The 25,450-nt window shown below is 37.0% G+C and overlaps 1 protein-coding gene across 2 annotated transcripts in view; it reads right to left on the bottom strand.

Moving 5' to 3' along the window:
- The window catches only part of CCDC102B (coiled-coil domain containing 102B), a 301,210-nt gene that overhangs the window by 141,822 nt on the left and 133,938 nt on the right, over positions 1 to 25,450 (bottom strand). The window contains exon 7 of one of the 2 annotated variants that reach the window (XM_063077430.1): positions 13,024 to 13,080. The exons of the other annotated variant lie outside the window; for it this stretch is intronic. Within the exon in view, the coding sequence (XP_062933500.1) occupies positions 13,042 to 13,080 (39 nt within the window). The 3' untranslated portion in view covers positions 13,024 to 13,041. Of the gene's footprint in view, positions 1 to 13,023; positions 13,081 to 25,450 lie in introns of those variants that run through there. 2 annotated transcript variants of the gene reach the window in all.

Genomic DNA, 25,450 nt, shown 5'->3' with positions numbered 1-25,450 from the left:
CAATTCAACAGATAAGACTAAGTGTCTATTTTCAAGATGCCTGCTGGACATTGAAATTTATTTGTGTTATTCAAGAGCAGAAAGGAGATTTAGAAAAAGAAGAGGATTTCTATATCAGTTCTGTCAATAAAGTGGAAGGAATTTTAAAGTTTACCTAAGGAAGCCTCTCCATTTACTTATGAGGAAATTAAGGCACAGAGGGGTTTAATGATCTGTATGATTCATTGTGAGGACAGGTCTAGAACCAAAGTCTCTTGCCTCTCATAAGCAGTGTTTTATTTTGTTTTATCCTCTTCAGATCCTATTACCTCAAATCTAATTCCAAACTAAATATTTTTTGAAGTGGATAAAAGAATTAGTCTCCAGGAGTTTTTTCCAGAAAATTGAGTTGCATAAAATAGAATAAAGGAGAATTAAATCCAAACCCAAGGAACACACTAGGAATAATTATATGCACAAGCTTTGCCTTTTTGGTAGTCCAAAATGTCTTTATAATTTTCTCTAACATAAGTAATCCAAAACTAATGTGATCTAAAAATTTTGTCATTTGCCTATTTGGTTATTGTAAAGAAAAGTACTACTTTTCCATTCAAAATAATAGTTTAAAGAGTATTAAAAAAAACTTTTCAAAATGTTTAGAGATGATTAGTAATAAACATCACTTTATAGATTAAGATAAATAAATTTATATTTAAATGTCCAAATAATGTATTACAAAAAGAAGAGACACAAAAAGTCTAGACTCAACTCACAGAAATACTAGTGTCAACATTTAATAAGGAATTATTCCATAAAAATGAATGACTCAAATTCTCCATAATTGGAAGGATCTATAGATACGAGTTAAGGGAGAAGGAGGTGACATAAAGATTCAATCAGTTCAACAAACAGTTCAGGAAACATTCACTCAACACCCATTTTGTGATTGGCACACACTTATGAATTGAAATTTAAAGACCACTTGATAGCAACCAGAATATGTCTTTTCTTTGTTCCTGTACACACTGCTAGATCATATTTCTCAGACTCCCTTGCAGCTAGCTATAGTCATGTGATTGAGTTTTGGCCAATGGATGTGAGTTGGAGTGTTTTCTGCTATTTCCACTCTTGGTCATAAAGCCCTTCTCAGGATGCATTCCCCTGCTCTGTATCATCTTCTGCCAGATGGAAACAAAAGACAAGAACAAGGCACTAGGGTAGTGTTTCTTAACACCCACATGCTTCCATTATTACCATCCCCAAGGAACTTTTTTCAACATCTTTCCCAATCCTCACTCCCCATGAAATCTTAATACCAGGGATACACTGTATATCTATTTACATACTATACCCTTTGGAGAAACATAAACTACTGTAACATATAAAATTGTTCACTCTCACCCCTAAAAAAAAAACCCAACAATTTTCTTCATCTTGGATGATATGGGCAGATTCAGAATGCATGTATTAGGAAATCATAAACCAACAAAATGAAAGATGTAAGAGCCTAAATGAGACTGCTATATCAGCATGATATGAACTCCAATGTGTTGAGTCATTATACATTTTGGGCTCAGTATGTTAGAGCAGTTTAACCTATTCTAAGTAATACAAATGTCTTAAAATGTACTTATATACATGCAATAAATGCTTAGCCTGCTTAGATACAGAATTTAACAGTTTGCCAAAATCAATAGCAAACTATAAAGTCCCCATTATATGAAACGAAAAATAAAGAATTTCTCTGGACAATACAGTAGTGACTTCCAGATCATATTTGCTTTGAAAAAAATTAAGCTTAACCACAATGTCTTCACACTGTAAGTTTATCCACTCAATCACAGAACTCCCTCCAAAACGAACTTAAGGGTTGGGTGAATGGCTGTAATGAAGGGCTTAATTATTACCTGTTACCTCATTATGTCACTGTCCTCAGAACTGACTTTCTAGGCAAACTATTCAGCATTTCATGGGATATTCAAAGACCAGCTCTCTCATAAACACATAGTAAACATAGTAGTAAATATGGTCTGCAATCCAAATAGTCCTCTTTCGCATTTCACAAAAATATGAAAGGTTATCAAAATGAAATAATCTTAGAATCCTTCAAGTTTGCACCTACTATTAATTAGTTTTGGAATAGAAAATAAATTCATTTTATTTAGGTTATGTAAATGCAAAATAACTTAGGATAATAATTATTCTACTATTTTAAATTAAATTTTATAATGTAAACACAAGGAATACTGTATGAATGCAAATCATCCTTTGATATATTTAATTAGGTAATGAAATGTTATATATTCCTTATTACTTTTGACAATTAAAATTCTGTTATGAATTTTTTTCCCCTATCATTTTAACTTTTCAAAATATAGGCAACAAAAGGTTCAGGTGGAATTTTGTCAGCTAATGATAATTTATCTCATTTTTTTAATTGGAGGAGAAGAGTGGTATATTTCCCAATTCGTCTATTCTGGCTTCATGGGTGTAAAAAACATTCAGCTTAATAGCATGTCTTACTTAAGAGAACAAAATTATTGAATAAAAATTATTCTATAATTTCCCAACTATACAACAGTGGTGTCTAATTAAATAAAGCATAAGAAAAATCTCTACAAAGAATACGCATTATGATTAAGAAAACTGTGATATCCTAAAAAACAAAATATTAAATCTACCTTAAAGTTTAGGGTGCTGCACTACTGAAATGTAAAATACTAAATCAATCACATGTCTGAATGAGAGATGTGGTATAAATGTAAAATTAGAATAATTGGAATTTTCTCTAGCAGTTGAAATAAAATACATTTTTCAAACAAATTACTTGTTCATTGGGGGAAAAAGTGTGTGTGTGTGCATGTGCAATTGCTATTGTGATCTTGTGTTAGCTACAGGTTTCTTGAAATTGTACCTTACTGCTATTTGTTTTTCAACCACCAATATCCTTAAATAACCAAGGATCTATTTGTGTGATATAGAAAATTAAAGCAACCATCCAAAATGCTGATTTTTGGTGAATTTTCAAAGGAAATCTTTAAGTCAGTGCTAACATGTTTTGGCCCTCACATTTATATAATTTCAGTTACAGCTGTAGCTAAGATGCTGCCTTCACGTAGATTAAAATAGTTATTCACCAGCAGAGGTACAGTAGAAGACCAGAATCCATGACATGAGGCATTTCAGCAGAACCCAAACTGCACAACCACATACAGCACAGCTGAGTACGTGTCATTCATTCATAACTGATCTACAGTGGTGCTATAAACTGAATTATTTCCCTGTGACATTTATGTTAGAGTTTTCCATACATTAAAATATTCGGAGTATAAGTCAGCAAGATTTTCTGTGCTAGTATCCTGAGAACACCTGTTATAAAGAATAGCCTGTGAACATATGCATATACATCTTGCATACTTATATCAAATAATTAGAGATCAAAGTATCTGGATCATTTACAGTTTGCACTGCCCTTTGTTTGCTTGTATTTCTGCCCAGAAAGGTCTGCATGATTATCACAGTTTGGTCCTAGGAAACTTCTGATGTTACAGGAGAAATGAAATAAACAAAAAACATAAAACAAACGAACAACCTATGGTAGATTAGAAGTCCATACAATAACCCTTTCATTTTTAGGACTGTGATAATTGACTACTTGCTCCTTACATTACATTTTATAATAAAAAATATTAAAGAGGAGGTAGAGTTGGCGATTCTAAATATATTACATATATATATATATACACACATAAATATATATATATATGTGTGTCTGTGTATGTGTGTATATATACTTCAATAAGTTCATGGAAAAATAGAATTGAAAGAGAATACAAATCTTTCCATAAAATTTTTGAAGGACTCATGTATAAAATATATATGACTACTAAAAGTAAACAAATTATATATATAATTATATATCAAAACATATATATATAATTTGTATATTCTGTATATAATTTGTATATTTTGTATATAATACAAATATTTTTATATGCAAATTTGTATAATTTGTATATAATTTGTATAATTTTAATATATATTAAATTATATATAATTTAATAAATTAATATATAATTATATATAAACATTTATATAGAGAGAATTTGTTTACTTTCAGTAGTCAAATTATGTTTCCTATACTCCTCTTCTACTTGGTCTAACAAAGATAGGACCCAGAAAATTTTATCAAATTAACAAAAACTCATTCTTTAAGACAAATTTAAAAAGCTGTTGACATGGTTGATGTTTGAAAATTTAAAATAAAGCACCCGAGGGCCACAGTCCCCTCTGCCTGGAAGCTGGCAAGAGAGCACACCCAGGAACCTAGGCAAGGAACTGAGGGGTGTGGCTACCTCTGCCCAGAAGCAGGCAAAGGAGCATGCTAAAAACATTTCCATTCAGTGGCTCTCCACAACTACCACCACTGCCACAGCTGCCTCAAAGGTAGCTTCTATGCCATAATGCCACAGTCATCATGGAGGCAGCCTGCCAGACACTTGACTGCATTGAAACAAGGACAATCACCAGTAAAGACTGGAAAAAGAAGAGGACATCTCTCTTCCCAAACCTACTCCACAGTAACAGAAGAAGCAACTGCTCTACAGATGATCAGACATCAACACAGAGATACTAGAAATATGAACACCCAAGAAAATATGATACCACAAAAGAATACAGTAATTCTCAAATACCAGATTCTGTAGAGTAGGAAACCCTAGAAATGACTGAAAAGGAATTCTGAGCAACAATCTTAAGGAATATCAATGAGATATGAGAAGACTCAGACAACATAAAGAAAAGAGAAAAAAATTCAGGATATGAAGGAGGAAATTTACAAAGAGATTCATCCCTTGAATTTAGCAGAACTCATGGAACTGAGAGTTTCACTCAACGAAATGAAAAACACAACTTATAGCTTAAGTAGCAGGCTAGAACAAGCAAAAGAAAGAATTTCTGATCTTGAAGATAATCTTTTCAAAATAACCCAGGTGGACAAAAGAGAAAAATGAGAAAAGAATTTTTAAAAATGAAGAAAATCTATGAGAGCTAGCAGACAACATTAAGCACACAAATATTCAAATCATGGGTGCTCCAGAAGGGAAGGAGAAAGTAAAAGGCATAGAAACTTATTCAATATAACATAACAGAAAACATCCCAGGTACAGGGAGAGACATGGACTGGACCTTCAGATCCATGAGGCTCAAAGATCCCCAGACAGATTCAACCCTAAAAGATCCTCTCCAAGACACATTATAGTCAAAATGGCAAAGCTCAAAGACAAAGAATGAATCTTAGAAGAAGCAAAAGTGTCAAGTTAACTATAAGGGAGCCCCTATCAGACTAACAGCAGACTTCTCAAAAGAAACTCTACAGGACAGAAAAATAACTACCAGCCAATACTACTATACCCAGCAAGGCTAACCTTCAGAAATGAGGGGAAAATATTGCATTTTCCAGAGACAAAAACTGAAGGAGTTCACCACCACACAACAAGCCCTACAATAAATCATCAAGGAAGCCCTGCATCTGGAATGCAAAAAACGATCATTACTACCATGAATACGCAAGAAAGAACAAAACTGACTGGTAGAACAAAAATGCAAATAAGGAAGAGAAAGAAACTAACCCTTACCTCCAAGAAAAGCCACAGTGATAATGCAATAGTGCCCCTGCTTTATTTCTGATTTTAGCAATTTTGGTCTTGTCCCTGTTTTCTTGGTCGAGACAAAAGTTTATAAATTTTGTTGATCTTTTTATTTATTTATTTTTTATTTTTTTTTTATTTTTTTGTCTTTTTTCGTGACCTGCACTCAGCCAGTGAGTGCACCGGCCATTCCTATATAGGATCCGAACCCGCGGCGGGAGCGTCGCCACGCTCCCAGCGCTGCACTCTCCTGAGTGCGCCACGGGCTCGGCCCTGTTGATCTTTTTAAATAATCAACTTTTGGTTTGGTTGACTTTCTCTATTGTTTTTTAATTGCCTAGTTCATATATTTCTGTTGTAATCTTTGTTATTTCCTACTTATATTTGCTTTTGGTTTAGTCTACTCTACTGTATCTTCTTCATGTAGAAGTTTATTTACATTACTGATTTGAGATTTTTCTTATTTTTAATACAGGTGTTTACAAGTATAAATTTTCCTCTAAGCACTGCATGAGCCCTGCATCCTATAAATTTTGATATGTTGCCCTTTGATCTTTATTTCAAAGTACTAATTTCTGTGTGATCTTTAATTTTTACCACTATTTATTTAGGAGAGTGTTGTCTAATTTCCACACATTTGTGAGTTTTCTAAATTTCCTTCTGTTATTGTGGTCATAAAATAAAACATATTTTCTATGATCTTAGTCTTTTCTGAGAAAAAGAAAAAAATTAAACAAACAAAGGTTCATGGAAAGATGCTCATTATCTTTGAATTCTATTTTTCCATGAACTTTTTGAAGTGTCCTCACATTTATATTCTGATTTATTGATTTTTCATACAACTTATGCTGCTAAACTTAGATATGTAATTTCTGTTCTTGATTTCTTTTTATTAAGTGGTCTTGTTGACTTACTTAGAATTTAATTTGCCTTTGAAAAGTTTATTCCTCTTCCTCTGTTAAAATTAATTTGATATTTGCATGCTTTTGGAAGACTTTAGAGAGCTACTTTAAAAAATTGTAGAGATTATAAAATACGTAAATTTTAATAAGTTTTATGTCTGTAGTTTTTTGTGAAAATTAGAAGCCCTTCTTTCTACAGAGTATTTTTGCTATTAACTGTCAATCAGTTTATGTATTTGTTATTTGAACAAATAGATGTGCATATCCTTATTTTTAAAAATTAAATAAAATTAAGTCAATGAAATGGCTGGTCCCACTAACTGCCCAGATTTTTTAAGCAAGATGAAAATGAGAAGACTGAAATTCTATTTTAAGTTTTACATTGCTTTTAAAACTTGCCCAGCTAAGGACTCCTGTTGCGCCTGCCTGCCTGCCTGCCTAAGGGGAAAACTGAAATTTAGAGAGTACAGCTGCAGGAGTGGCCATAAAAACTGCTCTCTTTCCTTGGTAAACCAAAGCAAAAGCAGTCTGTTGGAACACTGACGCTATTGTAAAGTGGAAAACTCAGCAGAAGGTTAAAATTGTTTCATTTCAGGTAGAAAACTTTATACAGCCTTTCCATCCATTTGGTCAAAATTGAAGTTTCCAGTCTCATGAGACACTGAAGGGTGAAATTAAGGCTTTCCCAGCTTTGACACCCCTGCTGTTTGGAATTTTAGAGAGAGGAAAGGGCTGTTAGGCCACATTTCCTGCTCAAATTATTAAGACTTCTGCTCCAATCTAATAATAAAATTGTTAACTGAGTTTTCAGAATGATTTTGATGTCCTTTACAGGTGTGAAAAATATATAACTTATAACTGCTAACGTTCAGTTAGGTGTAATACGTATTAAATCATTGTGATGCTTTAATACATATTGGCTACAACACTAAATAACTCACTGAGCAAAAATTCCCAATCTTCCAGATGATCTGTTTTGATGCCTTCCATCAGCACTACCTAAACACCCTAAACACATAATTGCTCTGTAATTTCTCCACTACTTCTCTTACTCTTGAGCTTAGATACCAGGACTCACCATTTCAACTCCTGTCTTGCCCTACAATAATTTGTTGTTCTCCTCTATTCAAAAATCCACCTGCCCAGAAAAGCATTAGTCTTACTCTACTCATAATTAAAAGGCTCAAGTCTCTCTAATTAAAAAACAAACAAATAAAAAACCTAATTATCAAAGTAACTATTATTTCTCATATTTTTGAAAAATCTACAATCAAATATCTTAAAATAGTATTCTATAATAGCTTCTTCCATTTCTTCACCTTTCACTCCAATTTATTCCTATTTTACTCCAATCTGGTTTCTTCTCTCTGTTTACCTCTCTGAAAAGCTTTCACTAAATCATGGTCAACTCCCATGTTGTAAATCTTAAAGAAAATAAAACTAGAATTTATTATTTTCTTGATTCATTTATATCTGATTTTTCAATTTTTGCTAAAGGTAATTATCTATAAATTTTTATTAAGAAACAAGTCTATGCTGCACCTTGTTAAATAGATATACTCTGTAAAGGATAATGATGAAAACACATATTTGAACAAACTTTGTAAAAAAAAAATCACTTTGAAAGTGAAATTTGCCTTCAAAAAAAAAGTTAATTAAAAAAAATCACAAAGATATTCATTACATAATAAAGTTTAAAAATAATAAAAGCCATTTATGGAATGGCAATAATAGTCACTTTGGAAATATTTTAATAATGTCATTGTTACTCATGGCTTTTAATGTATGTGAAATAATACTCAGATGTCTTCTAACCTCAAATCAATTGAATTACGTCTATAGTAGGTGTTTCTAAAAGAGAATTATATTCTGTTTAGCTCCTGCCTCCTCCAGTAATCATACTGCTTTTTATTTATGAGAATAGATACCAAGAACAAGCTGAACAAAAAATGATAATAGAAATTTTCAACTCTATAGTGCCCTAATGGATGGTTTATAAGTCATTATAAATATTGGATTTCATAATCTGATTCATCATTGCTCATCCAAAATTGTAATAGACATTAAAAGGCAGAAGCAGTGATAAACAAAATTAAAAATATGACACTATATTTGATTAAAGTTTAAAATATTTTAAAATAGTTTTATTTTTCCTCAGTTACCTTTCCAGTTTAAATTTTGAAACTTTTCTAGTTCTTGCATATTTAATAATAACCTCTATTTTTATAGCTATTGTTATAGTGTGTAATATTTAAGAAAGAATCATGAAATATCCCTCTACTATCTTTCTTACTGAAAGTTAGCAAAAGTCGTCATCTATCCATCTTGACTGTCTTTCTTTTCATCCTAATTCCAATTTTAATAATATTTTGCTAATTATTTGAGTCAGAAGAAATTCTAAATTAATTTATAAATCAATCACAATATTTCTGCCTTCAATGATTTATTTATAAAAAGCAAAGAAGTGTCAAAAGGTTGGTGTCTTATTAATCCTATCTTCATAAAATGTCTCATAGCTCGTGTACAGATAATATGCTACCAAAAATAACTGAATTATTAGAACTAGCACATGTCTATTGTAATGGTATCTTCAATTTAATATTCATCAGTGAGCTTTGTGGTGGGGTGAATGTTGATTGATATGTATGTTTATGGATCAGTGTGGTATCTTCCCAGACATACATGGGCTCAGAGTGACATCTTTCACTTTTTAAAAATTAATACTGCTCATCTGAATTAGTAACCGCACATAAATATAAATACAAGATGAAATAACTTATGTTATAGCTTGGGACAGTGTTGACACTTAGTAGGTTCTCATGAAATAAAAATAAAGAAGTATTGTTGACATTATAAAAGAGCAGGCTTTGTGGTCAAGTACATCCGGGAACAGAAACTTAGGTGAAGAAAGGCAAATCCAAACCTCTTACCTGGTGCTCCATCTCACTATTTGATGATACTCTACCCTGCAGTGGAAGATGTGACAGGGAGAGAAAAGTGATCAAGAAAACTCAGGCCTCCCCTTTTGGACTTGCAGTGACTCTCAGCCCTGGCTGCACAGCAAAATCACTTAGATTATTAAAAAAAAAAAAAAAAAAAAAAAAAAGCCAATGCCACCACAGCAGGCCAGATTGATCTAAACTGACTATATGGGAATGGTATCTGAGTATTTCTTAATAATCTCTCCAAGTGATTTTAATATGAAGCTAGGGCTGACAACAAATGGGGTAAAATATAGTTCTCCCAGAGAAGCTGTGCATGGGGACGGGGTAGGAGGACTTAATGGAACACTTCTCCATAGCATGATCGGAGAACTGGAATTTGGGGGAACATTTGTCCTTCTGGATCTTCCATGCTTCCTTTCCGAGTGCCTTAGCATAGGGTTGTGGTTCCTAAGGTGGTCTCAGACCAGCAACATCAGCATCACCTGGTGCATTAGACAGGGTTCTCCAGAGAGAATCAGTAGGATATGTTATAAATATATGAAAGGTAATTTATTTGGGGAATTAGCTCACGCAATTGTGAGGAGAAGTCCCACGATATGCCACCCACAAACTGAATGCTGATAGCGTGGTTTAGTCCAAGTCTGAAGGCCTCAAAGCCAGGGAAGCTGATAGTGTCCTTGATGTAAGTCCTGGAACCCAAAGCTGAAGAGTTTCGAGCTCTGATGTCCACGAACAGAAGAGAAGAGTGTATTCCAGCTCCAGAGGATAGAGAGAAATTTACCTTTTTTCTCTGTCTTTTGTTCTCTCCTGACACCCAGTGGACTGGATGGTTCCCGCCCACATTGAGCATGGGTCTTTTCCACCCAGGCTCATACTAATCTCTGCCGGAAACATCGTAATGGACACACCTAAAAAAACAGCTTTACCAGGTTTCTCATCATTCCTTAATCAAGTTGACACCTAGAATTAACCTTCACACCTGGGAACTTGTTAGAAATGCAAATACTCAGCCCCACCACAGACCCGCTCAATCAGCCATTTGTTTTAACAAGCCCTGTGGGTGAGTCTGGCAACTTACTAAAACTTGAGAACCATTTGCACGTCAGGTGTGTTCGTACAACTCAGTAGGCTAAGAGTGATCGAGAGAAGCATGTATTTCTTCAGCTCATGACCAGAGCTTAAAGAAGGACTAGCAGGGCTTGCCTGTGGACAGATGGCAGTGGGAGTCCAAGCAAGAGAACAACAGTGGGGCACTTATGTAAGGGTCACTTGACCTACCTGCCTCTGCTCACATGGAGATCTTCTTCCTAATCTGAAAAGCCGTGTGTCTAGAGCATTTTAACGTTCCACTTTTGTGAATATCCCCAGCCACATCTGGGTGTACATGGTGTATAAGGAAAAAGTGAGGAATGGTTTCATAGAAATAGAGAGATCTGATAAGTGTTGGAGAGAAGGAGAGAGACTGTACCACGGAATCAGAAGCTTTAAGACTAATTTTAGTAAAATAGCCAGTTCAGTAGCTTCACCCTAGGAGAGCTCTTTGGTTGGTGATGATGCCACATACTGCCATAACACGAAACAAAACAAGTGCTTCATGGAGCACCAGGACAAATGGCAAGTTTTGCTAACAGCCACAGATCTCTTGCATATTTAATAAACTAAAACATTCCCCCAGGATCCATCTATCCATGAATCTATCCACTGCAAATGCAGGATAACCATGTCTCAGGATGTACAGTCTGTGCTGGTGACTATTCAGGTGTGATATTGTTTCCTACATGATATAAAGACAACAAGCTTAATACAGTTTTTTTTACCAAGGTCACCTCTAAGTTTCTTTAATTTCTGGTTCACAGGAAAGCAACATGACTCAAAACAATGCTTGTAGATTTGTCAGTGCAAGCTTGTGTTTGAATATAGGCTCCTTTACTTACTGGCTGTTGCCTCTCCTCGTAGGATTTCAGGTTTCTTATCTAAAAATGGGGATAAAAAAATTCCTATCTTAGAGGATTTTTTATATGATGTCATGTTTATAATTACTTAATATTGTTTATAAAGTACATAAACTTACGAAATTATAATTTTAGCATCATTCACACTATTACAGAGATATATAAATGTATGTACATTTTAGTATAACCTGATTTCTTTATTGTGCAATATACATTTTAAATCCATTTTTGTGTATACAATATACATTTTATATCTGGAAAAATTATTTTGGGAGTCAAATAAATTTTTAAATGATTTTTTGAGTTTTTGTTAAATCAGAACAGAATGGGGAAAACAAGAGTTAGACTGTGTGTGTGTGTACATGTGTTTATCTGTGTCTGTGTGTATGTTTTGACACTTGTGTGTCTGCCTGTGTGTGGCTGGTCAGTATGGGGATCCAAACCCTTGACTTTGGTGTTATCAGCACTATACTTTAACCAAGTGAGCTAACCACCCAGACCAATATGTGTATGTTTTAATTTAACCAACACTCTTCACTTTCCTTTCTTTGGAGTATAAGACAGTATGGCATAAGGGATAAAACATGAGATTTTGAATCATACTGACTCACTCAATTTTATATATTGAGTATTTCTTGATTGCAAGCCATCTGCAAAGACAACATAAATTGGAAGGTAGAGTAGTGTCAAGCTTAAACAAGCTACTAAACCATTCTGACTCTCAGCTTTGACATTTTAAAAATATCAATAATAAATCCTGGACTTCCACACCATCTGTTGGGCTGTCTTCCTTCATTCAATACCTTTTCCCACTCCATGAAAACTGAAATCACAAAAGGACTCTTAAATTCTAGAATAAGAAGCTTTATGCAGAGAAGAAATAATAATAAAACCTATATCTAAAGATTATTGTTAAGATAAACCCACATAGCCAATATAAGCAACTTGGACATAGTAGGTGCTCAATAAACAATTTTTTTTTTCTCCGATGGGAACACTATTTGTGACCTGGGTCCATGACCCCTGAGTCACCTGGACAAAAGGTCTGGATACAGGTGAGGAATAGATTTGTATAAATGGACTATTTGACCATGGAAAAGCAACCTGGAAGAACAGCTACCCCAGCACCTGGGGAGAGAACACCTGAGACTTCAGGAGGAATAGGGAGAGATGGGTGATTATTATTTAGTACCAGGGGATGGGGCAAGATGGCTGACTAGAGGTACCCAATGCTCGATCCTCCCACAGAAAGGGACCAGAGCATGGAAAGGACAGCTAAGCACTGGGGAAAGCATCAGTGGGAGTGTGGGAGGGCGGTTGGAGCCTGCTGAGGACTCTGTGGAGCACAAAAAACCAAGGAGGGTGGTATAGAGGAGAAACAGGCATGTAGCTTTAGCCACCATGATGTCTTACACACCAGGATCAGCCAGGAGGAATTCTCCCTCGTGGCTGAAAGAATCTGTTCAGCAGTGAGCATTTCCAGTTGTAAGACTCCTCTTGCTTCTGCCCCAGCCAGTGCCACTGTCTAGTCCCAGAGCTACGGCCCTTCTCCCCATGGAGGAAGTTCATCCTGCACAGCACACCCCACTGTGCAGCCCATGCTGCCTACATGGTGTCAGACGCTTGTGCAGCTCCTGCCGTCCAGCTGAATGACCTGTGGGTCCAAGAAGAAATTAAATGGGAAATCAAAAAATTTCTTGAAACTAATGAAAATAACACATACTAAAACCTGTGGGATACTGCAAAAGCAGTATGAAGACAGAAGTCCATTGAAATAAATGCTTACATCAAAAGAATAGAAAGATTTCAAATAAACAACCTAATGTTACAGTTCAAAGAACTAGAGAAACAAGAACAATCCAACCCAAAATTAGATGAGAAAAAAAAAAAAAGATCAGAGCAGAACTAAATGAAATAGAGACCTGAAAGATGATACAAAGGATATATATGTATATTCAGCACCACAACCTGAAAAACCAATCACCTGTTCACCTGAGTCAAGCAGTGGCTACAGTTGGAAATCTGACCCACTGCAGAGTTTGTCTTCTCCATCTTGGGAACAGAAAAGCCTATGTGGGCACGGCTGTGACTTCTGTACCTGATGCCATCAACCATAGCTCATGAAATCAGTCTGCCCTTGTGCATGTACAAACATACAGAGGAAGACAATTTTGTTTTGTTTGGACTGATACTAATTTTAGTGCTTCTTCTGGCCATCAACCGGCCTTGGGTTATGCTATGAATGGCTATTGAAGCTACAAATATTTGGTGATACTGTTCACGTGGCTCAACCAAACCAATGTAATACCGATCCAAAGCAAATTCAACAAAAAATCCCAAACTGGAGTAATCTGTGAACCCAAGGAGACAGCACAAGCTGTAGAAGATCAGCGATGCTTGTTTGGACTGTAATAAATAACTCATAGGTTGAATTCTAGGTGAACAAGGAAGAGGATGTATGGGCACCAACATTTCCTGTTGTATCTGGATCGACACTGGTATAGTAGAACAGTAAATCATGCCATGAGCAAAGAAGGTAAATGCTTATCTGAAATAAGCTCCACTACTCCCTTCTGGGGTTACTCAGTAGGCTGAGTGTGCGATCCTGGGGTGCATGGCTGAGGTCAGTACTGCTGGTTGGCCTCATTCTGCTGATTGGAGTTCTGATGATAATAGCACTAATCAAGTGTTGTATGAGAGAAAATGAATGCACATGGTCCAGCCCTATGAGAGCATTAAATTCAAGTTGCAGAGCAACGGCATTGTATTACTTGTTGAGGTAACAAATTATGACAAACAGTGGTTTAGACAACACAAATGTATTAATCTAGAATTCTGGAGATCAGAAGTCTGGCATGGCTCACATTTGGCCAAAACTGTATTGTTTTTTCACAGGCTCAAGGGGATATTTGCTGTATTGATCACTCCAGGTGTTGGCATAAGTTAGTCTCTGTGGTTGTAGGACTAAGTTAGTTGGCATAAGTTAGTTCTCGTGGTTGTGTCCTTGCTGGCTGTCAGCTAAGGCCCTTTCTCAGCTTCTAGAGGCTGCCTAAAATCCTTTTCTTATGGACCATTTCTGCCACCTTCGAAGCCAATGACCATCTTCAAAGACAGCAACAACAGGTCAAGTCCTTTGTGTTCTGCATCTCTCTGACTCTCTAATCAACTCTTTGGCCTTACTTTTCCACATTTGAGGAGCCAGTGATTATACTGGCCCCATGGAGATAATCCAGGAAAATCTCCTCACTCAGTGTCAGCAGATTAGCAGCCTTAATTCCACCTGAAACACTTCTTAGCCATTTAAAGTAAAACATTCACAGAATCTAGGGACTAAAGTGTGGATATCTTTGGCAGACAATATTCTGGCTACCATAGGAATACACTTATGAAAATTTAAAGTCAACCAAGAGTGTGTAAGTCAAAGGGGTGGATTGTTGGAAAAGGCAGTTCACTGTTGCTCTGAACATCCCTGCAAATCGTTGTTGAGAGCACTTCTAGGTAATTAAGTAGGTCAAGGTGACACAATGTGACTCTTTTACAACCTCGCAATCTCTGGATGAGGGCAACTGGCTCAGCCCAATGTCACCCTCTGCATGTGGAGCCATCTCTGGCCCATATGTCACTGCTTGGGACTTAGAAAGGAACGAGCCCTGCTGTATTAGTCCATTTCTGTTACTTATAACAGAATACCTGAAACTGGGTTATTTATAAAGAAACAGAATTTATTTCTCACAGTTTTGGAGGCTGGGAAGTACACAGTCCAGGGTACACATCTGGTGAGGACATTGTTTTACAAAGAAACTCTCTACAGTGATTCTACACAGTATCTTGTGGCAAGAATGTGCTAAGCAAGAGAGATAAGCTGCTTACTCACTGCCTTTATAAAGCCATCATTAACCACACCCATGGCCACCCATTAAACCATCAGAATCTAGTCACCTCTTAAAGGCCTCACCTTTCAATTACCATAACAGGGTTTCCCACATTTTTAACACTTTCATAATGGGGATCAAGCTTCAATGAGTCTTGGGGATCATTCAATCCATAGTACCTACCATGCTGCTGTCTCTTCTCTTTTCTGGGCTGTGAGTAATACTCTTGCTCTGATCCACTCAATTTTATTGTCTACTTTTGGCACATACATAGTAGTGCCAAACTAACCTGTTTTTTGTTTAGGTACTGCAGTTGGTTGAATTGTCTTTACAAAGATATGTCCAAGTCCTAACCAGTAACTGTGAATGTTGTTTTGTTTAGAAATAGAGTCTTTATAGATAAAATCAAGTTACAGATCTCATGATGAGATCATCCTGGATTTAGGATGGGCCCTAAATGTGATGACTGTTGCCCTTACACGAGAAGAGAGAAGGAGATTTGAAACACAGAAACACAGGGAAGAAGGCCATGTGAGGATGGAGGCAAAGTTTGGGGTTATGATGGAATCATAGGAGCCAGCAGAAGCTGGATGAGGCAAGAAAGGATTCTTCTTAAGAGCCTTCAGAGGGAGCCTTATCAGTACCTTGATTTTGAATTTCTAGCCTCCAGAACTATGAGAGAAAACATTTCTGCTTAAGCCACTAAATTTGTGGCAATATGTTACGGCAGTCCTTGGAAACTAACACAGCCATCTCCTTTAGAATCTTGTTACTGCTTGCTATCCTTCATGAGGGCGGGGCACTTCCTCATAAAGGATATATACTTACTTATATACTGAATATTGTTATTTGTATTACTCAACAGACTGCAATATCTATGAAGGAGAATTTTTTTTTTTATTGTGTTGCTTTTCCTTCCACGATACCTACAAGAGATCCTACCATCATTTTTAAAATTTTAATAGTATGGTTCCTCAGGGTACGGTATCATTCAGTGTCTTAACAAAATTCAACTAGAATTTTGAAATACCCATACATTTTGGTAATTATAACATGGTTGCAAAGCAAGAATGTAAAAACATAGGCAAAATTCACTATAGCAAACATTAAAGCTATTCTCACATTTGGAACCAGAGATCTAAGTAAACTGCTATATTTCAAACCATCTTTATTAGAGAAACTATATAATTACTTCACCTTAACATCCATGAATGGTAAGAGAATTGTTATAACTAACTCAGGGCTTAAAGAAAAAGAGAAAAGTTTATTTTGGCACTGAATTTGTACAGAGTTCAACTTCATAATGTATATCTCTAGAAAGATTCTTGGGGGAACACAGTTCTGTGTATTGAATCTTCTCAAATTCCAGTATTACCATGACTGTAACAAGATGAATACTTTTTCTGGACACTTAAATGCTACTTCTGAATTTCCAAGAATTTTTATTGTTATTCTGTGAAATATACCTGCTAGAGCTTTTAAGGTAACCAAAGTTTTTCGGCTCAGAATAGGTAAAAATAAATAAGAAATATAAGAGCTCTACTTCTCTCTCTTAGGGACTGCCATATAGGAGTCTGGATTCCTACTAAAGGATAGAAATGTAGTCATGTAAGAAAATTTTCAATCTCTCTTCTATTATGTGTATTCTTTCCAAATATTTACATATACACTGAAAAACCTAGTTTCATTATCACTTTAAGTATATTAAGCATTAATAACTTGTAGTTGGGGAAATTATTTAATATTATGATATTTGTAAGTAAACATATAATATATATCATAGAATATTTCTTTCCCAATAGATATAAGGAATAAGACTATAAAATATATTAGGGAATAGTTATGGAAAAGAAAAGTCTACCCATATTCCACATGTACTATTATTAACCATACCTGTGTATATAAATGTGATAATGTATTTTCCCCACATTCTCTTTTATACAGGTTGAGCATCCCTAATCCAAAAATACCCAATCCAAAATGCTTCAAAATTTAAAATTTTTTGAGCTTCCATATGACAATTGAAGAAAATGCTCATTGGAGAATTTTGGATTTCAGATTTGTGGATTAGGGATGCTCAATCAGTATGTATTCTGCAAATATTCAAAAACATTTTTTTAAATTGAAATCTGAAACAGTTATGATCCCAAGTACTTTCGATAAGGGATACTCAATCCGTATACAACATATACTTGTAGCTAGAAGCTGAATACCACTTGCCCATCCTAATAGTGATTAACAAAATTAGGGATCAACTGTCTTTTTTCTTGAAACAAATGAGTTTATGTTTTTAATTTACTAAAATATATTTTTCTTTAAGAACTATTTTTTGTGAAGAATATATTTGCAATTTTGGAACTGTTTTCATTGCAATGCATTGCAAACTCAATTTAAATTTTTCTTAAAAGAAAATTTGTAAACAGAGTTGAAAATCCCATGGGTATTTTAAACCAGGCAACACTTAATTCAGAGGCTCATTATGTCTCCTGGTGCCTTGACGTGCTTCAACTCTTCTCTTCATTTAGCTTCAAGTGATGGGAAGATGCCTTGAACACTTTCAAATCTGTATTTTCCCAGGTTTAATTTTAACATACAAGGAAATGTCTCTCTCTTAAAAGCCTAGCCATAATTACATTTAATTGTCTCTGGTGAGTTTATTTGCCCATACTAGTATATGTGGTCATTAAATTTTCTGACTAGTCAAACATGAATCACCTACCCAACCTGGAGGTAGAGGGGGTGTCAACCCCAACCATAGCAGGTGTCCTGAAATTTGGGGATGGAGTTGATCCTAGAGGAAAAAAAATCAATGCATGGTAAAGTAGAAGCCAGGTGAATAGATGCTAGGGGCCCCCAAACAACAACCATACACTAGGCTTTATAGGACAAAATGGGCACTGAGTCTCTAAAAGTCTTTAGTTTTATAGGTTTTCCTTGAAAAAAATAAAGAGTTGTATATAGGTTTTATATATTCTGTTCACAGATGACCAAATCATTATTCTAATAAAAATCAGGAATTTCCTAATTGTCTTTATCATTTTGTATTAATCAATATTTGGTTTGCCATATTGGCATATTTACCTTGTGTATACGTGATGATGCATGTCTGTGTATGTAAAGAAAGGGAGGCTTTCAAGATGGCGGCGGCTGCGGCGGCTGGCGCGGAGTAGCTGAGGTGGAAAAGGTGGCCACTGAGCCTCAGGCAGCCGGGAAGCTTGTGGACCTTCCTCTGGCCATCTCTTAAGGGAGGACTGCTGCTGCTGGCCGGTCGTGGGGGCTCAACGCCACTTTGCCCCCGGCAGGAGAGGCTGCCTCATTTACAGGCAACAGCTTTGAAGTGTGGAGCAGGAAAAGAACTGATTCTTAGCTGCAAAAGCGAGTCTTGAAACAGGGAACACGGCGCCAGGGCTGCTGTGGATGCAGCCAGGATCCCGGAGGCTGGGGCCGCACTGAAGGCGGCCAGCTGCCCTATTCAGGATTCGAGGTTTCAGGCCGGCATTAAAGAAGATTCCTGGGAGCGCCCGAGCGGCGCCGCGACTGAACAGCCCGAGGCGGCAGCGCCGAGAACACGGAAGGCAACAAACCAGAGACAGAGCGAGCGCCCGACCTGGCACAGCACTGTGAGTGATCGCTGGCACAGCTCTGTTCGGGGGGGTGGATGACCACGCGGCTCCTGCCTGCACCACCAGGCCACTCACTGCCCCGGTGCTGCCTCCATTTTCCCAGGTGCGGGCAGCTCCGCCCTGCTCGGCCATCACTGAGCCCATTTGCTTGGCCTGGCGCGGGGCTTTCCGGACCCTGCGGACCGGCCTCCTCTCCCACTCCCTCCGCGGTTCTCTGGCGGGGCTGGGGGAGTGGGGCATTCCGACCAGTTTTGGGAGGGCTAGGAAGTACGGGTGGGCAGACTGTCACTCCACCACACTCTGGACTCCGGCCCCGGTAAACTTCCTGTTACTGGGAGGCAGATACCATCTCTGCGACCACCAGTTTGGAAAAAAGCCTAACGAATTTCTGGTTGGGAATAGTGTGGTAGGAGAGTTCCCAGGTCCGCTTGAACCTGCCGGAGAGCAGGCTGCAGGCGGGCACTAGATTCGGTTTATACCGGGGGGATACAAAGGTGAACAAGACCCGAGAAAGATCTACACAGTGATACAAAGGCACCCAGAGAGACCGGTCCTCTGTGCCTAGCAGAAACCTGGTAGACTTCCTGGGCGAGGTGGTGCTGAGCAGGGTCTTGAAGGCCCAGATGATAGACGAGGGGTGCAGAAGACACACCCCAGCCCAGCACAGTGTGCACAGAGGGGGGAGACGTGCGGCCAGGGAGGCGGAGACTCGACAGAAACCACACACCCGGTGGGGTCGCCACTGCACGATCTAACAGCCTGGGCCAGAGCACACCGAACGGGGAGAAGTCCTGTACAGAAAGTGAAAGCTCAACAGAGATCACACACCCTGTGGTACGTGATCCACCAGCCCAGCAGAGTACAAGCAGACCAGAAAGGTGGATCCCCGGAGAAGCCCAAGACCCGAGGCAACCACACACACAAGACACTAGTGGCCAACTGAGCAGTCACGGCGGGAGCCATACCAAATTGGCAACCACAGCAACATCCTAGTTAGTCATTAGTCTCAAACCGGTGGACTGTGAAACCCCCTGCCACAATGAATAAACACCAAAAAAAAGACACCAGAAATACAAAAAATCAAGAAAGTACACCACCAAAAGTTAATAAATCTCATACTCTAGATCCTGTAGAACAAGAAGCCCTTGAAATAACTGACAAGGAATTTCGAGTGATAATTCTAAGGAAACTGAATGAGATACAAGAAAACTCAGCTAGACATCATGATGAAATGAGGAAAAGTATACAGGATCTGAAAGAGGAAATATACAAGGAAATCAATGTCCTGAAAAAAAATGTAGCAGAACTTGCTGAACTGAAGAAGTTATTCAACGAAATAAAAAACACAACGGAGAGTTTAACCAGCAGGCTTGTCGAAGTTGAAGAGAGAACCTCTGAACTTGAAGATGGGCTGTTTGAAATAACACAATCAGACAAAAAGAAAGAAAAAAGAATCAAGGACATTGAAGAAAATCTGAGAGAGATATCAGACAACCTCAAGCGCTCAAATATCCGAGTCATGGGTATTCCAGAAGGGGAGGAAAATGGAGATTCCATTGAAAACATATTCAACAAAATAGTGGCAGAAAACTTCCCAGGTATAGGAAAAATCACAGATCTTCAGATCCAGGAAGCTCAACGATCTCCAAACGTATTCAACCCAAAAAGGCCTTCTCCAAGACATGTCATAGTCAAATTGGCAAAACTCAGAGACAAAGAGAGAATCTTAAAAGCTGCAAGAGAGAAACGTCAAATCACCTATAAGGGAGCCCCAATCAGGTTAACATCAGACTTTTCATCACAAACCCTAAAAGCTAGAAAGGAATGGGATGATATTTTCAAAATACTAAAAGACAAAGATTGCCAGCCAAGAATACACTACCCTGCAAGGCTATCCTTCCGAAATGAGGGGCAAATAGTATATTTCTCAGACAAACAAAAACTGCGGGAGTTCACTACCACAAGACCACCCTTACAAGAAATCCTCAAGGGAGTACTGGGTTTGGTTCCTGAAAAATAACTACCACTGCCATAAAAACCTAAGAAAAATCTAAACCCACTAGTACAATAAAAATGGCATTCATGAAGAGAAAACAAGCTAACAAAAACACTATCTACAACCTAAGGAACCAACAAACAAAGAAACCAAACAGTAAATCAGAAAGCAAGGAACAAAAGACACCTAAGACAACCAAACAACCAATAAAATGCTAGGAATAAATCAACACCTTTCAATAACAACTCTTAATGTAAAAGGCTTAAATTCCCCAATTAAAAGACACAGACTGGATGACTGGATCAAAAAGCAGGACCCAACTATATGCTGCCTACAAGAGACCCACCTCACCCATAAAGAAACACACAGACTAAGAGTGAAAGGATGGAAAAAGATTTACCATGCAAACAGAAAAGAAAAACGAGCTGGAGTGGCTATTCTTATATCTGACAAAATAGACTTTAAACTAAAAACCATAAAAAGAGACAATGAGGGACACTACTTAATGATAAAAGGACTGATCCATCAAGAAGACATAACAATCATAAATATGTACGCACCCAATGTTGGAGCAGCCAGATTTATAAAACAAACTCTATTAGACCTAAAGAAGGAAATAGACACTAATACCATAATAGCAGGGGACCTGAACACTCCACTGTCAATATTAGACAGATCATCTAGGCAAAGAATCAGTAGAGAAACACAAGATCTAAACAAGACTCTAGACCAATTGGAATTGGCAGATATCTACAGAACATTCCACCCAACAACCTCAGAATATTCATTCTTCTCATCAGCACATGGATCATTCTCCAGGATAGATCACATATTAGGTCACAAATCAAGTCTCAATAAATTCAAAAAAATTGGAATTATCCCATGTATCTTCTCAGACCACAATGGATTAAAAATAGAAATTAATAACAAACAAAACTCTGGAAACTATACAAACACATGGAAATTAAACAGCATTCTACTTAATGACATATGGGTCCAAGAAGAAATCAAGCAGGAAATCAAAAAGTTTATTGAAACTAATGAAAACAATGATACATCATACCAAAACCTGTGGGATACTGCAAAAGCAGTATTGAGGGGAAAATTTATTGCATTAAATGCTCACTTCAGAAGAATGGAAAGATGGCAAGTGAACAACCTAACACTTCACCTTAAAGAACTAGAAAAACAAGAACAATCCAATCCTAAAGTTAGCAGACGGAAAGAAATCATTAAGATCAGAGCAGAACTGAATGAAATTGAAAACCAAAAAACAATTCAAAAGATCAACGAATCAAAAAGTTGGTTTTTTGAAAAGATAAATAAAATTGACAAACCATTAGCATGGCTAACAAAAAAAAGAAGAGAGAAGACTCAAATAACAAAAATTAGAAATGAAAAAGGCGATATTACAACTGATTCATCTGAAATACAAGGAATCATTCGAGACTACTATAAACAACTATACGCCAACAAATTTGAAAATCTGGAGGAAATGGATAAATTTCTGGACACGCACAAGCTCCCAAAACTGAACCGTGAAGACGTAGAAAATTTGAACAGACCAATAACAATAAAGGAGATTGAAGCTGTTATCAGAAGGCTCCCAACAAAGAAAAGCCCAGGACCAGATGGATTCACAGCAGAATTTTACCAAACATTCAAAGAGGAATTGACACCGATTCTTTACAAACTATTCCAAAAGATTGAAACGGATGCAAATCTCCCAAACTCATTCTATGAAGCAAACATCATCCTGATACCAAAACCAGGTAAAGATATAACCAAAAAAGAAAACTACAGGCCGATATCCTTGATGAATATAGATGCAAAAATCCTCACGAAAATACTAGCAAACAGAATACAGCAACACATACGAAAAATTATTCATCACGATCAAGTGGGATTCATCCCAGGGATGCAAGGTTGGTTCAACATACGCAAATCAATAAATGTGATACACCATATTAATAAACTCAAACACAAGGACCATATGATCATCTCTATAGATGCTGAAAAAGCATTTGATAAAGTTCAGCACTCATTCATGACAAAGACCCTCTATAAGTTAGGTATAGAGGGAAAGTATCTCAACATAATTAAAGCCATATATGCCAAACCCACTGCCAATATCATCCTGAATGGGGAAAAGCTGAAAGCTTTTCCTTTAAGAACAGGCACTAGACAAGGATGCCCACTCTCACCACTCCTATTCAACATAGTGTTGGAAGTACTAGCCAGAGCAATCAGAGAAGAGAAGGAAATAAAGGGCATCGAGATTGGAAAAGATGAAGTCAAACTATCCCTGTTTGCAGATGACATGATCCTATATATCGAACAGCCTAAAACCTCTACAAAAAAACTGTTGGAATTGATAAATGATTTCAGCACAGTAGCAGGATACAAAATCAACACACAAAAATCAGTAGCATTTCTTTTCTCCAATAGTGAACATGCAGAAGGAGAAATCAAGAAAGCCTGCCCATTTACAATAGCCACCAAAAAAATAAAATACTTAGGAATTGAGTTAACCAAGGAGGTGAAAAATCTCTATAATGAGAACTACAAACCACTGCTGAGAGAAATTAGAGAGGATACAAGAAGATGGAAAGATATTCCATGCTCTTGGATTGGAAGAATCAACATAGTGAAAATGTCCATACTACCCAAAGTGATATACAAATTCAATGCAATCCCCATCAAAATTCCAAAGACATTTTTCTCAGAAATGGAAAAAACTGTTCAGACATTTATATGGAACAATAAAAGACCACGAATAGCCAAAGCAATGCTCAGCAAAAAAAATAAAGCTGGAGGCATAACACTACCTGACTTAAAGCTATACTACAAAGCTATAATAACCAAAACAGTATGGTACCGGCATAAAAACAGACACACTGACCAATGGAATAGAATAGAGAATCCAGAAATCAACCCCCACACTTACTGCCATCTGATCTTTGACAAAGGCACCAAGCCTATTCACTGGGGAAGGGACTGCCTCTTCAGCAAGTGGTGCTGGGATAACTGGATATCGATATGCAGGAGAATGAAACTAGATCCATACCTCTCACCGTATACTAAAATCAACTCAAAATGGATTAAGGATTTAAATATACACCCTGAGACAATAAAACTTCTTAAAGAAAACATAGGAGAAACACTTCAGGAAATAGGACTGGGCACAGACTTCATGAATACGACCCCAAAAGCACGGGCAACCAAAGGAAAAATAAACAAATGGGATTATATCAAACTAAAAAGCTTCTGCACAGCAAAAGAAACAATTAAAAGAGTTAAAAGACAACCAACAGAGTGGGAGAAAATATTTGCAAAATATACATCTGATAAAGGATTAATATCCAGAATATATAAGGAACTCAAACAACTTTACAAGAAGAAAACAAGCAACCCAATTAAAAAATGGGCAAAAGAGCTAAGTAGGCATTTCTCTAAGGAAGATATCCAAATGGCCAACAGACATATGAAAAAATGCTCAACATCACTCAGCATCCGGGAAATGCAAATCAAAACCACATTGAGATACCATCTAACCCCAGTTAGGATGGCTAAAATCCAAAAGACTATGAACGATAAATGCTGGCGAGGCTGCGGAGAAAAAGGAACTCTCATACATTGTTGGTGGGACTGCAAAATGGTGCAGCCTCTATGGAAAATGGTATGGAGGTTCCTTAAACAATTGCAAATAGATCTACCGTACGACCCAGCCATCCCACTGTTGGGAATATACCCAGAGGAATGGAAATCATCAAGTCGAAGGTATACCTGTTCCCCAATGTCCATCGCAGCACTCTTTACAATAGCCAAGAGTTGGAACCAGCCCAAATGCCCATCATCAGATGAATGGATACGGAAAATGTGGTACATCTACACAATGGAATACTACTCAGCTATAAAAACGAATGAAATAATGCCATTTGCAACAACATGGATGGACCTTGAGAGAATTATATTAAGTGAAACAAGTCAGGCACAGAAAGAGAAATACCACATGTTCTCACTTATTGGAGGGAGCTAAAAATTAATATATAAATTCACACACACACATACACACACACACACACAAACCGGGGGGGGGGGGGCGGGGAGAAGATATAACAACCACAATTATTTGAAGTTGATACAACAAGCAAACAGAAAGGACATTGTTGGGGGGGAGGGGGGGAGGGAGAAGGGAGGGAGGTGTTGGTGATGGGGAGCAATAATCAGCTACAATGTATATCGACAAAATAAAATAAAATAAATATATATCAGAAAAAAAAAATAAATAAATAAAATAAAAAAAATAAAGAAAGAAAGAAAGGGAAAAATGTATCACATAATGTGTGTATTGCTATAGTATGCATATGGCACATAAAATGTTTGGGTATATTCTTCCATAATAAATGTTACTTTGTCTTCTTCAAGATGATGTTTATTTTCAGGTTGTATTTCAATAAAATAACTTTTTGTATTGCTGTAGTGAGGTGGAGAATTCTAATTATAGTGTAGGACATTTGGAATAAAAAGAGA

Source organism: Cynocephalus volans, chromosome 13 (assembly GCF_027409185.1).
Source record: "Cynocephalus volans isolate mCynVol1 chromosome 13, mCynVol1.pri, whole genome shotgun sequence".
Classification (NCBI taxonomy): Eukaryota; Metazoa; Chordata; class Mammalia; order Dermoptera; family Cynocephalidae; genus Cynocephalus; species Cynocephalus volans.
Note: the sequence above shows the minus strand (reverse complement) of the source record. Positions and strands in the feature narration are given on the sequence as shown.